The sequence below is a fragment of the Polistes dominula genome, unplaced genomic scaffold, assembly GCF_049000335.1.
Source record: "Polistes dominula isolate Pdom_NZ unplaced genomic scaffold, Pdom_raw_medaka contig_24, whole genome shotgun sequence".
In the NCBI taxonomy this organism is placed as follows: Eukaryota; Metazoa; Arthropoda; class Insecta; order Hymenoptera; family Vespidae; genus Polistes; species Polistes dominula.
The window spans coordinates 4,774,043-4,791,461 of NW_028301150.1; the positions used below are offsets into that span (position 1 = coordinate 4,774,043).

At 29.2% G+C, this 17,419-nt stretch overlaps 1 protein-coding gene across 3 annotated transcripts; it reads left to right on the plus strand.

The window, feature by feature from the left end:
- Nucleotides 1-671: 671 nt before the first annotated feature.
- DCX-EMAP (Doublecortin-domain-containing echinoderm-microtubule-associated protein) lies at nt 672-15,772 on the plus strand. 3 transcript variants are annotated; one of them, XM_089177904.1, is made up of 16 exons: nt 674-772; nt 1,173-1,882; nt 2,292-2,469; nt 8,087-8,326; nt 8,633-8,749; nt 9,757-9,988; nt 10,100-10,395; nt 10,522-10,686; nt 10,913-11,008; nt 11,283-11,420; nt 11,513-11,773; nt 11,871-12,128; nt 12,208-12,370; nt 12,457-12,639; nt 12,730-12,825; nt 13,033-15,772. In XM_089177904.1, the coding sequence occupies exons 2-16, from the start codon at nt 1,182-1,184 to the stop codon at nt 13,299-13,301; spliced, it is 3,393 nt and encodes a 1,130-aa protein (XP_089034030.1). In that variant the 5' UTR covers nt 674-772; nt 1,173-1,181; the 3' UTR covers nt 13,302-15,772. The 3 variants fall into 3 exon arrangements, with proteins under 3 accessions (XP_089034029.1, XP_089034030.1, XP_015174698.1); XM_089177903.1 differs by having other exon boundaries at nt 672-772; nt 12,457-12,825; XM_015319212.2 differs by lacking the exons at nt 674-772; nt 1,173-1,882; nt 2,292-2,469 and adding an exon at nt 6,754-7,519.
- The last annotated feature ends 1,647 nt before the right edge of the window (nt 15,773-17,419 follow it).

Here is a 17,419-nt window from a genome sequence, read left to right on the forward strand (position 1 = left end):
TTTTTTTTCTATCATCCACATTCTGTTACACTTATCAAAGGAAGAAAAATAATGCAAAATAAAAACAAAAACAAAAAGAAAAGATACACATATTATAAAAGTGCGTGTCACCGGATATAGTGAGTTTCGTGCGAGAGATCATAAAGGTCATTGACCTCGGATACCTAAGAGTGTAACTTACGTTGCGTATAATTTTAATTATGATATTAACAATCAATTCTTTCATCTATTATTATTATTTATTTTTTGATTTTTTACTTTGTCTTTCTCAGTGATTACGAATATGTTTTTATTTTGAAATAATTTATGTTAAAAGTGAATTAACGTCTGTGTATACGTACGTGGTGATATGAGGTGCGTGAATCTAAGACGGTGTTAATTTATTAAGTGTATTACACGATGTAAGACTATAATATTTTGGAATTTTTATCTTCTTATTTTATATAAATATTTCGGAATAATTTCAATGCAACAGTGTGTATTTTTGTGTCAATTATTGTCAACACATCTGTAATACGTCAATTTTTATTTGTCAATAAAATTGCAAAAAGAAAAGAAGTAGCATATTTTAAGAAAAGAAAGGTGTATAGGCCGATGTCCTTGTACATACGTATGATCGCAGCTTGTAATCAGTCGGGTTCGCGTGTCAACTTTAGTTCAGAGCGATACAAGGAAATAGTCAAAATGAAGTAGAGCCGGCCGAAGGGTAGAAAAGGGTGAACTAGGAAGGCACTTTACTAATGATGATAAAGATGCACAAGCTTTAAATCAGGTAAGAAAAATGATAATTAATTAATTTTTTCTCACTCAATAAAACATTTATACATATATCTATCAAATGGTGAAAATGACAGAAAAAGTGGATATAATTTTGAAGATATGCCAGTGAAAACGAACATCATTATTTTCAATTTATAATAATTTAATTATTTATTCTTAATAATTGCGTGTAAAAAAACAGCTTAAGATCCTAAATAGTTCAGTGTTCTATAACAATAATATAGAAAGTAAAAGAATACTCAAGTTCAAAGACCAGTTCAAGAACCTAACAATATTTTCCTAAATATTGCATACGTATACATATAATTAAAATATTGGTAATAATTTCGAAAAAAATCGAAAAAATGGAGTAAGAAGAAAAGTTGAAAAGTTTATCTATTAAATTTAATCAGAAAAACGGGATGAGAAAAGAGGAACAACAGGACACAACGGGTTTGGATGAATCAGTAGTGATATCAGTAGCGGCACCTGCTGGAACGAATCGTGCACCGACGACGACAACGTCTACGAGTACGACTACGGTGACGACGGTGACGGCGACGACGACGATGACGACGAAGACGATGTCGTCGCCTAAGATGCCGGATGGAGGCGCTTGCAGCGACGAAGACGAAGTCGAAGAAGGTGGCGGAGGTGGCGTAGGTGGAGGAGGTAGTGGTAGCAAAATGGAAAATGAGGATCAAGTGGTAGAAATAGAGGGGATGGTGAACGAGGAAGAGGAGGATGAAGAGGTTGAGGAGGAAGAAGAGGAAGAGGAGGAGGATGAGGAGAGTGAAAGGGGTGACGAGGAGGAAGAGGAAAGAGAAAAGCAGCAGCAACAGAAGAACGGCAACGGGAAGGGTGGAGATTTCGCGGCGCAGAAGACCGCTGGCGTTGGTGGTCTTTCATTAGGCGAAAGTGGGGGTGGAGGCGGCATGGGTGGCTTCTGGAGGCAAAGCAGACCCTCCAGTCCCCGCATGCCGCCTCCAGAGCAGCGGGAGCAGAGGCCAAAGAGCCGACACGATCCGGCTTTAGCAAGATACAATAATCTTGGTTATTGGAGAGCCAGACGTGTTACTTTTTACAAAAATGGCGATCCTTATTTTCCTGGGGTTGAATTCAGGTATGTGGGTTTTTCATTTTCTTCATCTTTTACTTATCCTTTATTTAATCTAATTATCTATCTTTCTCTCCCTTTTACTTATCTATGTGTGATTTTTTTCTACTATTTATTTACGAAAAGATTCAACTATGAGCCGCAGGTGGCGCATCCACCTTTGCGACCTTGATTCACATGTATGAATGAACCCTTCTGCCTGACATTTCAAGGATACAAACCTGTGTCTGTAAACTTGATCATACATTTCTATTAAATGGTCCATTATTAACTTTCAATATCTTATCTAATCCATTAACATTACTTTTAAATTTTACCTTCTGTTCAATATTAAAAGATTTAAGAAACGTCACTTATGCAATAATTAATCACATTAATTGTATAATTATGCTATTTATCGCACTTTTAATTCCAGGTTCAAACCAAGGCGAGATATCGGTTCTCTGGAAGCTCTATTGGACAGATTATCTCTCCGTTTGGATTTACCAAGGGGTGCACGTTATATATTCTCGATGGACGGCGATCGGAAAATTAATTTGGACGAATTAGAAGATGGCGCCTCTTACGTTGTCTCCAGCTATAAAACGTTCAAGGTCAGTCAAAGTTTCAGAAAAAGAAAGTTCTTTTTTACAATGCCACGCAATAAATCAACTCGTATGTTAATATTAATTGTTTTGGGTGTGGTCCTTTGATTTTTGATCACACCCCTAATTCCAATAAAACTTCTATTAAAAAATACAAATTTTAAAATCTTCGTTTACACATTTTCGTGCGTGATAAAATACATGAAAATAGGCGTACTGATGGCCTGTTTCTTTCTTCATTTTCACTTGTAAAAATGAATCGTTATCGTAATACTTAAACGCGATATAGAAAGAGAGAAAGATTCCGGATACGTAAGATCGCGTGTATACAGATCATATCAGATCTAGTTCTAATTCAGACAATGACCTCGAGAAAAGGGACATTATTTAGGCTATAAAAAATGAGCCCATACGTAACTTTTGTGAAAGGACTCGATTGAAATTGAAAATAACATAAATATTCATAGTTATTAAAACTAAATCGAATACGTAATATTTGAATATTCATAAGTCTTGTTATATGACTATGATGTTTGTGTAATCGTTGCTTGAAACACGTAATCATAATACTTAATACTACTTAATACTTTATACATATACATGCATACAAATAATATATAAATATAGGTGTATATACATTTATATAAAGCTTAACAATAATTTTGCAGATTTAATAAGATGAATAAGTAAGATAAAAAAAATAATTTATTCTTTACCTATATGTTTAAATTTAATCAAATTAGAGCAAGTTATAATTCAAGGTTTTTTTTTAATCTCACCTGTCTATCTATCCGTCAATAACTATTAGATACCATTCGTTATATTTACATGGGTGTGAAAGGAGATGATTTAGTCAAGAATAGGTAGACTATCTATCCTATTTCCTAGTCTTTTTAAGGTGTGACTAGGACACGCTTGATTGTATATCGTAGATCGTTACTGTTTCTCACAATCCACAGTCAAAACATATATGATCCAACAGTTCGATCGACGTAAATGTAGGAGTTTCTTTCTCATTCTATTTCTCTCTCTCTCTCTCTCTCTCTCTCTCTCTCTCTCTATCTGTCTCTCTTTCTTTCATTTGTGTGTGTACGTGTTTATATCAGTCAGGTCAAACCTTAATCCGTTTAAGTAGCCCACAAAAAAAGAACTTTTTGCAAGCATTGTTCAGCACTTTTCAACGTCGACTTTGCATGCCGATTGCATTCGATCGAAAAACAGTCGATGAGATTAGACGTTGAAAGATCCATAACTCTAGATGTGGTGGAATTGTCGGGGTGAGAAAAGCTTTACCTTTATTTTTCTTTTCTTTTTTTACAACCTTGTGACCCATTTATTTACTTACTCATAAAACTACATCACCGAGATTTCCATAATGTATCCTTAACCAAGTTTCTATCTGAATGAAACCAATGATCGCGTAACAGTATAGGTATATGCAATTAGGGTAAAATAGTAAAAATTAGGTTAATCGTCTAACCGTGTAGGTAGGTAGATAAATGTTTCATGATTATGAGAAAATATCAATCTAACAATAAGTAGATCGACAATACCAATCTAAGTAGATATATCTCAAATTAAATTGGCATTATTTTGGAACAAAGGTGACCATTAAGAACGTTCAATTTCCGCTGAATCAGAATCGACCCTATCCCTCTAAAAATTTAAGGTGTGTTTTAATTGATTATCTTTATGAAAATGAACATTTTAACAAAAACTTGAATAAAAATATTATTGATGTATTATTACAAAAATTATTTCTTAAATTCTAGGTTGATTGAGTATTACTATTTTATATATTATGATAGAAATTAAAATAATAATAATAATAATAATAATAATAATAATAATAATATTGCAAAGTATATTGAAAGTATTTCATAGTATGTATTTAACATTCACCTCAATATATACCTAATAATTACTTGTTAAATGCACGTGGTAAAATGAGAAGATCGTAGTTACACGTAAGAAAGTAAATCTGTGTCGTATTGGGGGGGGGGGGTATTAGGAAGTTATACACTCACAGTAGTATACTGGGATCGAAAGGTGGGTTGTAATCTCCAACCAGAAGGAGAAAGTGTACCTGATTGGCTAAAAGCTGACGAGCATGCGTAGCAAGTTTCTTTTTCTGTTCCACCCTTTTTCTTTTCAATCCTTCTTTCGTACTTTTGTAATCACTAGGGTAATATCCTAACATAAACGTCATCGTACCGTTTTCGCTTTGGATAAAAAATTTATACTTAACACTTATCATTAATATTTTATTAGTATTATTGAAAATTTATCAGTATACATCTATAAATTAAAAAATAAATAAAAATTAAGTAAATTTGAATTATTTTTAAAAACAAACTTACACTTTGATTCAAATTATTCAATATAATAATCACTATATATAAATCTATAGACCCACAAGTAATAAAATAATGTTTAATTATTTATAAAAAACAGATTCACCTTCATAATTATTAGGTTGGAATGATTAAATATATTGATCGTTATAGATTTATAAATCCTAATAAATTGATCAATAAAATAAATCACAATTATATTTACAGGTATATGTAATACTTTTACCCTTTTTTGAAAATCAATATTATTATGGTTATTATGATTAATGGTTAGTAATAAAAATGAAACATTTTACTCTCTCTTTTCTTGAAAGAAAAGGAACTCCCAAGAAGTAGGCAACTCAGGTTCTTGAGTAGGGTAGGTGAGGACGGTATCTCATTGACCGTTGGTCAACGCAAGGGATCAATACGTAGGAGGCACTTTGCCTGTTACTGTACTACGATCAGATTTAACTGTTCTCTCCCATTGTTTTAATGTCTATCGATTTAGTTTCAATTTCTCAATATCATCATATGTTTTGTAATAATTTCTTTTAACACACACACACACGTGCGGGTACGCACACACCCACACACACATACATATATATATATATATATATATATATAATTGTTTTGGGAATTTTACAAATATTTTTTATAGTATTATACAATATACAAATTGTGCTAGAAATTTGTAGGTAATTGTAAAACTTCCTTATTCTTTATGCAAATTTTGTAGGTTAATTTTTTTGTAATATCGAAAAATTACAAGTTTAACTCGTAATACTGTAAATCTAATTATTCATTTAAGAAATAAAATAGAAATTACTTAAGTACTTGTAATCCACTGTCTCTACTTGATCGTAGATTCAACATTAGCTTTAAATCATTACATATCAGGCATTGATGTCTCCGGAAAATGATTACTTGTCATACTATCTTTTTTCCGGTAATGTCGTCATGATCAACATATACTAGGACAATTTTGAAAAATGTAATATTCTATTTCAATAATTTTGCATATTTTTCATAAAAAATAAATTGCAGCAATTTAAAAATAATTTATTCATACGATAATATTTTCTCGTAAAATTACTCGTTCAACCTTTTTTTTTTCGTGTATATACTTATCCAGATATATTTCCGTTTTCCACCCAATTTCCTGAAACATAAATCTCTATAGAAGAATTTCTCGTTAGAACATTATTACATGTCCATTCAATCCTATCGCGCATGCGTCATTATGCGACAAAATATAGCATGACCGTTTTATTGTAATTATGTGTGTAGCAACCATACACACATATACATTCCAAAATTAAGAACTGCGGCATATGCTGTTAATTTTCAATTTTTATTCACAGGTTAATGTTTGATAAAGTATTTGCTGTTGCTTGTTACCAAAATCTTTTGCAAAAATTTATGACAAATAAATCTTACAAAAAAAAAGATATTAACATAAATTAAGATAAACATAATATGGTTCACACAAAAAGGGTCAAATAAAATTCAAATATATATATAAAATCTCGAGCGAAAAAAAAAGAATTAATCTGTCATAAATTCATATCAAATATATATCTAAATATATGTTTAAACAGGTAATTAATTATACTATCTATAAATTATATCTAATCTTAATCGATAAAAAAAAGAAGAAAAATGTGTTAGCAGATTATAAAAGAGATATATATGTATGTATACATGTATATATATATATAATATATATGTATCAATATATATATGTATATGTACTGCGTTAGCGATTAATAGATGGACTCGAGGACGAAAAATATTGATATTACAAATTTGCATGTATCGTTCTCGGTGGTATATCGAACCTAATTCCAGTTGAAGCCACACCCGGAGAGGGTGGCTACCTGGCTGGCCTTGAGCCAGTGGCTCGGTATATAGCAATAAGGGGAAGGGAATGTTGCAGCTACTACGAGTTGGTTCTCCACCTTGATGAGGCCGTATACATCCCTCTTCCAGTCGTTCATCGAACACAGTTACGGTTGCACCTCGTGACGAAAGATAGAAAGGGAGAAAACGAGATTTACTTTTCTTAACTTAACTTTTTATCTAGATATTTTCTATTCACGTTAGAAAAATTATTTCAAAGCTGTTTCTCCTTTTTTTTTTGCTCTCTCTCTCTCTCTCTTTTTTTGAAAATAATACATAATTAAATTAAAACTTAATTTTATTTGTAATTTTTTTTCTTTCTTTTCCCTTTGTTTTTTATTTCGAACATTTTTTTTTTTATTTTTTTTTTTTTCATTGAAATTTTTCATGATTACGATAAAAATCAGAAAGTATCATGCACGTCATGAGAATAACAATGAGATAGAGAACGTAATAATTATTAAGAATAAATTAAATAAAATGAGTCATGTGATCGTGATCGTGAAAGAAATATTGTATAAGTAGTGTAGAGTGATTGAATCTAGGCCAAAAAAAAAAGAAAATAAAAGAAAAATTCGGTGTAATTACATTTCGAAGAAATAATTCGTAGTGATTTGACAATCATCATTGAGTCGGAAAGTTCGTCATTGCGTTCCGATCTGGAGCCGGACTACGATCCCGACGACGAGGACGCGAACGATTCCTACAGCGATTCCGTTCGCGAATATCCTCTTGATTACTTCTGGACAAGTACCACCAGTTTTGTCGTGTTAATGAGTAATTCTTTCGAAGTTATTTCGCTGCCGGCCGATATGCTGCAGGTGCTCATATGATTCGATTTATTTAATTGATCCAAATATTTTAGAAACAAATTCAAATAAAAAAATCAAATATATTATTTAAATTAATCTATATATATAAATAAATAGATATTTATGTGTGTGTATGTAACTGCAAAAAAATATAAATATTATTATAATGTATATTATAATAATAATAATAATAATAATAATAATAATAATAATAATATATTTTATTTATTTTAATAATTATATATTATTATATTATATTATTATTATATTAATATATATAAAATATTATATTATATTATATTTTCATATTTATATTTTATTATATATATATATATATTATTATAATATATAATATATAATATACAAATATACTTAGGTTCATTAATAAAGAAAATTCGAATTAATTGATCTGAAAGAAAAAATAGATCATTGCATTATGTTGAATCAGTACTATGTACATATTTAGATAAAATGTTTTTTAAAATTTATATAAGAGATATATTATATCAATAAAAATATAGATTAATTTTTTGATTAATAAACATAATAATAAAATAATGTCGAATGATTTTAAAGCCGGCGAGCTATGGAAAGAAAAGTAATAATTGGTACACGGCACCAACTAGCGGAGGTAGCAGAGGTGGAGTTAGTGGTAGCGGTGCAGGAGGAACTGGAGGTTGGCAAAGTAGACCAGGAGCAGTAGCTAGCCTAAGTAGAAAAGCTTCGATCACTGAAGAAGCACCACCACCAGGAGGTGGTAAGCCTTCTTCAGGTCGTGTCATCCGAATTGTAAATAACCATGATCATACTGTTCAGGTGAGAGAAAGTCTTATCAATCAAATGTGATGAATATATTCATAAGAAATATATATGAATGTATACAGAGTGTTCCATAACATCTGGGATTCAGTTAAAAAACGTTAAAAAAATATATTTATATAGACACGTGCCACATTTGACTTTGTTGTTAAATTAAACTTGTTTTTTTTTTTAATGAAATGTTAAATTTAAGTATGGGTCAAATTTTTACACAAACTTTTTTTATTATTTTAGTGTTACATATCCTATGAAATATCTTATATGAATATAGATATAGACTTATATAAATATATATGTTTTTAGTGCCGTGTTCTACTAAACCTTCGGACGTCTCAACCGTTCGAAGAAGTATTAGAAGATCTTGGTCAAGTTTTAAAAATGAATGGAGCTAAAAGGATGTTCACTGTTTCGGGTCAAGAGGTATAATAAATATTTGTATTCCTTCCTGATGAGAATCAAATTTGATTTAAGATGAGAAGATATTTTGACGATATATATATATATATATATATATATATATATATATATATATATAGATATATCTAATCTATTTAGATTATTATCATTTCTTTATGATCGATATATTCAAGTTAGACAAAAAGGTAGATGAGACAAGAAAGTTTATCGACAAGTTATGCAAATGAAAGATACACATTGGCTCTCGACATCGTACTTATAAAATCAGCTTGAATAATGTTTCTCCACATAAATATGCATGTTCTATGTGAGGTCTTGGATAGGTACATCAGAATGAAGTAAATATCAGACGATATGTTATCAGGGTCGCCTTCTTGAAATCCTATCATTTGAATTGAACTGTATCTTCACTGTACAAATAGTACTTAATATATTTAAACAAAATATATTAAGTAATTAAAAAATTCTATTCTCACATAATCGAACATTTTCTGCAAGTTATTATATAATATTATTTTATATAATATAAGAATTAAATATATTTTTCTTTCATATTTTAATTTGCATAATTATATGCATCTTAGAAATAAACACTCATACAAAGTTGTTAATACAGATACGATAAGGTTTGAATATCATAATTATACTGAAACTCAGTGAAATGTTAGAGGTTTAGTTTTACTTTTTATTTAGTTTAAGTCATGAATATATAACACGGTTATAAGTTAAAAAGTTGATCAAGAAGTTGGATTAGATATGCTATGGAAAAAGGTCAGAGATTCATCTTTCCAGGTCACGATCATATATGAATTTCAAATTGGCCAATTTTCTTCTATGAGAACAATCGTTAGTTCGGTCTATACTCGATTGTATTACATATTGTTCAAATTATATATCTTGAAATAATGTATAAAGCAAAACAATTAATATATATATTAATCATTAAACATCTCCAAGAGACAATAGCAAAATTAATCTCTTATTTATTTGAATATGTTTTAAAAAAACAGGTAAGAAGTTTCTCGCAATTGAGAAACGAATTCGCCGATATAGATACATTTTATTTGGGTACTGGCTCTAGTATGGGTATATCTGGTGCTATAACAGCCTCTCCAACTAGAAGATCAAGATCACGTGGACCACCTACTGTTGTGGAAGATCTTGGACGCCAAAGACGTGCTCGAAGTAAAAGTAGACCTCGATCACTCTATGCTCCAGATTCTGAAGTTGTTCGAATTAATGGTAAGTACGAGAAAATTTGTCAAGAAATTTTATTAATATCATTATAAACAAACGTTTCTATATAATTTAATATTATGCATTATAATTCTCAATATAAATATATTTGTCCAGATTACAGTGTCGTAGAAGTTTTAAGAGATGAACCTGCTAGAGTAACGATTAGAGGTTTAAGAAGATCATTTTATCCTCCAACACGTTTGCCACCAGTTGACAACTCTCCACCAGATAAAAAATTACAATTGGAATGGGTCTATGGTTACCGTGGTACAGACACTCGTAGAAATTTATGGGTTTTACCAAGTGGAGAATTATTATATTATGTTGCTGCAGTTGCAGTTCTTTTTGATAGAGAAGAAAATGCACAAAGACATTACATTGGGCATACAGAAGATATTACTTGCATGGAAGTACGTTTTTCATAGGGGCAGAAAGATTTGTATTTTCAGTTCAATCTTAATCGATATATAATTTAATATATACTTGGTTTGATTATATAAAATATAATTAAATAATGTTATAATCATATTTTACAGATACATCCTAGCAGAGAACTCGTAGCATCTGGTCAAAGAGCTGGCAGGCATCGAAAAGCTCAACCTCATGTTCGTATTTGGTCAACTGAAACTCTTCTAACTCTTTACGTTTTCGGAATGACCGAATTTCAAATAGGAGTATCAGCATTAGCCTTTTCCCAATTGGTATAAATATATACATTGTATAAATGAAGTAACTGCAATGTAATGGTATTCATGATAGGAGAAAACTACTAATACTAATGCATATGAGTATTTGATAATACAGCCAACATAAAAAAAGACCAGTACCATTACATTGCGAATAATTATTGACTCATCTTTGTATATCTATAGAAAAGTTATATATAGAAAAGAAAATATTATATTGCATTAAATATCTGTTTTATAGAATGGTGGCAGCTATGTACTTGCTGTTGATGCAGGAAGAGAAGCCATTCTCTCAGTATGGCAATGGCAATGGGGTCACTTATTGGGTAAAGTTGCGGTAAGTAGGTCTCATTAAACAAACCAAAATACAAAAATTCTAATCTCATAATTTTATTAATACTTCTTAATACTTATACGTAATATTTTTATTATTATTACTACAGTAAAATTACAGTTAATAATACTATAGTATTAGTAACTACTATAGTTACTAATTTTGCTTATTATTATAATTGCAATAACTATAGTTTTTTTAAGTAATTTTTTTTATTATTATTATTATTACTGTAATAATTTTTTTTAATTATAGAAATATTATTTATTTTTAAAAGACTATGCAAGAAGATTTAACAGGTGCAGCATTTCATCCATTGGATGATAACTTATTGATAACGCATGGACGTGGACATTTAACGTTTTGGAATCGACGGAAAGATGGTTTCTTTGAACGGACTGACATAATTAAACCTGTAAGACAATAGACAAAAATTCTTTATTAAGCAAGTCTTTCAAATTCTTCTAAAAAATATTGAAAGCTGAAAATTCACTGATATTTTTTAAGCCATCACGTACACACGTGACGAGTATTCAATTCGAACAAGACGGTGATGTTATTACGGCTGATAGCGATGGATTTATAACGGTATATTCGGTCGATGCAGATGGTGCTTACTTTGTTAGAATGGAATTTGAAGCTCATAACAAAGGTATTAGTTCTTTGGTAATGTTGTCCGAAGGTACACTACTCTCCGGTGGTGAAAAAGATCGCAAAATTGCCGCTTGGGATTCTTTACAAAATTACAAACGTATTACCGATACGAAGGTAAGCTTCATACTAAAGTTGATAAATTCTTAAATGCAAATAACACTTATTTCTAATAAATATATAACTGTTTATATTTTGTTATCTGCGAATGAAGTTACCGGAATCTGCCGGAGGAGTTCGCAGTATTTATCCTCAACGTCCAGGAAGAAACGATGGCAATATTTACGTTGGAACGACAAGAAATATAATATTAGAAGGATCCTTGCAAAGAAGATTCAATCAAGTGGTTTTTGGACATGGTAGACAATTGTGGGGCCTTGCAGTGCATCCAGATGATGAAGTTTTTGCCACGGCAGGTCATGATAAAAATATTGCACTTTGGCGAAGACATAAATTGTTATGGACAACTCAAGTAATATTCTTATTACAGTAACTATTAACAAATGTTTACCATCAAGATTATCTCTTTAAAAATGTATCCATATTTTCAGGTTGGCTTTGAATGCATTTGTATAGCATTTCATCCATTTGGTGTAGCCTTAGCTGCTGGTTCATCTGATGGACATTTACTTGTATTAGCGGCTGATACTGGTGCTGCTGTAGCAACTCTTAGAGTTTGTGGATCACCTTTATCATGTATTGGATATAATCCAAGTATGAAACTATCTTATTGAATTATATTCACGTTGCGATAAGTTGTTTATTTTTCTTAACGCTTGATAACTGTTATTCTGCAAAAGCTGCTGAAATTGTTGCGATGGGCTCACAAAATGGTAGCGTATATCTCTTCCGAGTATCAAGAGATGGTTTTTCTTACAAAAAAAGTAATAAAATACGTGGAACACAACCCTTGGTTCAACTCGATTGGAGTTCTGATAACAGATTTTTACAAACGGTGACGCAGGACTATGATCTTGTTTTTTGTAAGTTATTTCTCCAATTGAAAAATATTTTCGTATACATTCTTCGATTATTTATAATGTATATGTTTGTATGTAAATGTTTATATATAGGGGATGTAAAAGCACTTTCATCTGAAAAAAGCCCATTAGTTATGAAAGATGTTAAATGGCATACTTACAATTGTACAGTAGGATACATGGTCTCAGGTAATTATTTTTAACATATAATCTTAATTATTAATCTTTCCTTATATACAAAATTATACAAAGTGGACTAATAGTCCTGTAGATAGTTTTAGATACAACGCAGAACAAATTAATCGTGTTATAGAATGATTGAATGTATCAAAAGAATAAATACTTGATTATTCTTGAAAATTTGTTAATTTGATTAAAAATTCTTTTTGTCGACAGGTATGTGGAATAATCGTTATTACCCATTGACAACGGTTTTAACCACAGCCAGTAGATCAGCCGCGCATGATATGCTTGTGAGCGGAGATGCCGAAGGTTATTTAAGACTTTTTAGATATCCGTGTACCAGCGCAAAAGCGGAATACGTTGAAGAAAAAGTGTACAGCTCGTTGGTAGCTTGTGCTAGATTTTTGTACAATGATCGAAATATTGTTACCGTTGGTGGAACCGATGCTGCCCTTATGCTTTGGGAATTAGTCGATGAATAATAAGGAAATACACAATATATAATTAGAGCAGAATTACGTGACACGCATGCGTGATAATAAATGTCAAGAGACAGATAAATTCTAAATAATTCAAAGACAGAAGATTTTTGCCCACTTTTCTAGATATTTCATCTTCTTTTTTTTCATTTAATAATCACTTTTAGTAAACTCATACGTCCATTATATTAGAATACCGAACTACTTAACGCGTACTAACAAACCACTTGACTCAGTGTTCAATCTTTTTCTATATCATCATAAAACACACATATACACACAAAAACACACAGCAGAGGATAAGTAAGAATTGATAATGAAAAATGCAGTTAAATAATATAATAATAATAATAATAATTAATACTTTTTTCGTGAACATTATTAAATTTGTGAACATTCTTTTACAAGAATGATCCACTCCATTACTGGAGTGAATTTTTTCTCTTCATATAAAGAATATTAGGAAATAAAGGAATTACAAATATACATACATACTTACACATATACATATATATATATTATATTACATATTTATATATTATAGATATATACATATTACATACGTATACCCTACATATACATAAATATACCGTTTTAGCCAAATATTTGTGCGTTAAAAAGCGCATTAGCGCACAGAAGAAAAATCAGGGTGCTGGCGCCCAGATTTATTCTCTTCCCGTAGGCCCGATCACCCGAAAAAACAACATTTTCTTAGAAATATTTGAAATGTGACGATGTTAGGTATAATATTATTAATAATACTAATAATGATAAAATAATAATAGAGAAACAAAATAATAATAAAATGTGCACGCACCATGCTCGTACGTAAATTGCATAATGATGATTATGATGAAGATGAAGATAATGATGATGATGATGATGATGATGATAATGATGATGATGATGATAATGATGATGAAGATGATGATAATAATGATGATGATGATGATGTTGATAATGTGATGCCGCGCTTTTTGTACCCGGAGAAATTATTTCTAAATAATTTCTCTGTTATTCATTACTACAAAAGTAGAAAGAAAGTGAAAAAAATGAAGTTTTATGAAGATTATATATCAGGAAAAAATTGTTGCTGGTCAACATGTTTTCTCCTTTTACCCAAACCCCTTTAAATCGTCCCCCCCCCCTTCTTATCTCCTACAAATTTTCACGAAAATATAATAAAAAATATATAGTATACATATACTACATATACATATATAGTATATATACACATATATATATATATATGCGTATGTACATAATTTAACAACCGAAAATATAAGAATTAAAAAACACGTCAATTTTTCTTGCGTACGTATATTATCATATCGCTTGTAAGCATCGCTCGAAATCCTCACTGCCAAGGCATCGAATTTGAGATTTTATTAAATTACTTATAAATTGAAAGTGCTTGTGCTATGAGCCACACAAATAATATAGTTTGAAAAAATATCACAATTAATATCAAAAAAATTAAAAAATAGAACTTTTATCTGTGTAAAAATATCATGCACAATGTGAAATATCTATATATGAATTTTATCTACATCTACAGAAATTCTTGAACTCTGAAGTGATCGATGAAAAAAAGAGAAAAAAATAAAATTCGTTTAAAAAATTGTATCTATGTGTAAAGTATGCACGATGAGATTTAAATATAATGACAAAGGGACTTTAAAATTTTCAAATTGTTTATGCAGAGAAAATGAAATTTGTAATTTAAAGAAAAGAATTGTATCTGCGTATAAAATATTATGCGCATGATGAGATAAATAATGATAAATAAATTCTAAACTTTAAAATTATTTATGTGAAAAGAAGAAAAAATTTGTATTTAAAGTAACGATTTGAAAAAAAAAATAGTTAAATTCGTTTAATAAGAATAAGAGAACTTCTTATTTAGCAAAATAATAATATTATAATAATTGTAATAATAATAATAATAATAATAATAATAAAATTTATGTGAAAGATTTAATAAACTTAATCAAATTTATTGGCTAAATATCACAAGATGATCATAATCATCTTGTTATTGTTAATAATAACAATAATTATTATTTCCATAAGAGATTCGCATACAGAACCCCATGAGGTTTCATAATGATATTAAGAATAACAAGTGTCTAATTTATATTGTCAATAGAATCGATAAAAACAATATTTTAATAATATATATATATATCAAAGATTCAAACATTTCTAATGATATTAGATGACACTGATTGAGAAGTCATGTATGTATGTATTCATGTACAAGATAAATATCAAATCTGTATATGTAATTGTATTGAATTGAAATTTATCAATTTCGTATTTTTGAGCACTTTCCTTGTAAAAGTAAAGAAAACAATTAAAAAATAAAAAATAAAGAAAAAAAGTCGTGAACAATTAAAATTGATTAATAGAAAAATGTAAACAGAAAAATGTATTCTAATATGTCACGAAATATATAAATTGTATATGTAGAATTTAATGTGTATATTATATCTAATGTGTTGTATCTAATTTCTGTGTGCATATTCTTTTTTCTTTTTTTTTTTTTTATAAAAGTACAAAGTGTATGATCGTAAAAATAAGAACATAAGAAATAATTAAAAGCGACGTTTTTATTCCTTATCTTTTCTTATTTTTCATATACATTATGTATTTTTTCTTTTCTTTTTTTCTTTTCTTATGTGTATTTCTTAACAAACATTAGAGATTATGCCATACTAAGTATATGTATATGTATATGTATACTGCACTCAAAATTAACATGTTTGTAAAAGTGCATAATTCGTGAAATTGATTTGTGCTAATTCTTCTCGTCGTATTCTATTTTAAATAACACTATTCATACATAATGATTAAACTCATTATGTATTTGTATTTGTTTACATTTGAATCTATGTAATATATACACTCCACGCTTATATGTAAACTTGTCTCTTTATAATGATATTAAATATCATTAATTATATATATATATAAAGGACTTATATTAAATTTTTATTCATGGTAAATATTTCCATCATAAGCTATTATTTTCTCATAATGTGAGAATTTGAGGTTTCTAGGAAAATATTCCTTGAAACATAAATTCTTCTTATAATTATAATTTCTTTTTTTCATTCACTTAAAATACATTTAATGTGTTTTACATAAAAAGTATTACAATCAACAAAAAAGGAATATAAAGAAAATAGTATAACAAGAAAAATTTTAGCATCTCATATATAGTACATATATAGCTCATTATCTCAGAGTATTGCTAATTAGACAGACTAGATGAGAAGCAGAAATAAATATCTACCTGTACAAGATATTTCAAATAACTTATATACCTATTCGCCGTGTTCCTATTTCTTTTATTTTCCTTCGACGTTCATTCATACTCTTTTGTTAATTCTATTCTAAAACCAATTTGCAATAACGAATAATTTTATATATTATCAATTTTTTAATATTTTTATAGTAAGATAAATTATGTATTTATATATATAACCAACATGACAGAGACAATGCTGTTACAAGAGCTTTCTTTCTCCTTTGACAATTTTATAAAATAGTAATTAATTGAAGAAATGCGTAAAAGACTTTTAGTTCATTATTCTAATTGTAAATATAATAAATAATTAAGACACATGCGAAACGATAAGTTTGATAACACAGAAAAATTTAATCATTATAAAGTCACTAGTAATCCAAGCTGAACCATGCTTTTTTCAAAATTCTAGAATAAAATTTGTCATGATTCTTCATCTTTTATATTCCGATCAATTAATTCTTCATATTATCTCTCTCTCCAAATAGAAGAATAAAAATCAGATGAGAGTATTCTTAATTTTGTATTTCTATATGGAATTATTATTTTCAAGTTGATCTCCAATTTGGGATATATCCGAGTTACAGTGTCTGCTACTTTGGTATTATCTAAAACAAATATGAGTAATACTAGGCAACAAATAATTTCCTCGAAAATATAATGATATTTGAATTATCTCATGAAAATTTTTATACATATAAAAAGACAATTTCTTCGATCTGCACAAGTCTCAAAATGCAATTTTAAAAATAAATAATCCTCTTATAATAAGCCTCATGTATTCTTTTTAATATATTATAATTAATATAAA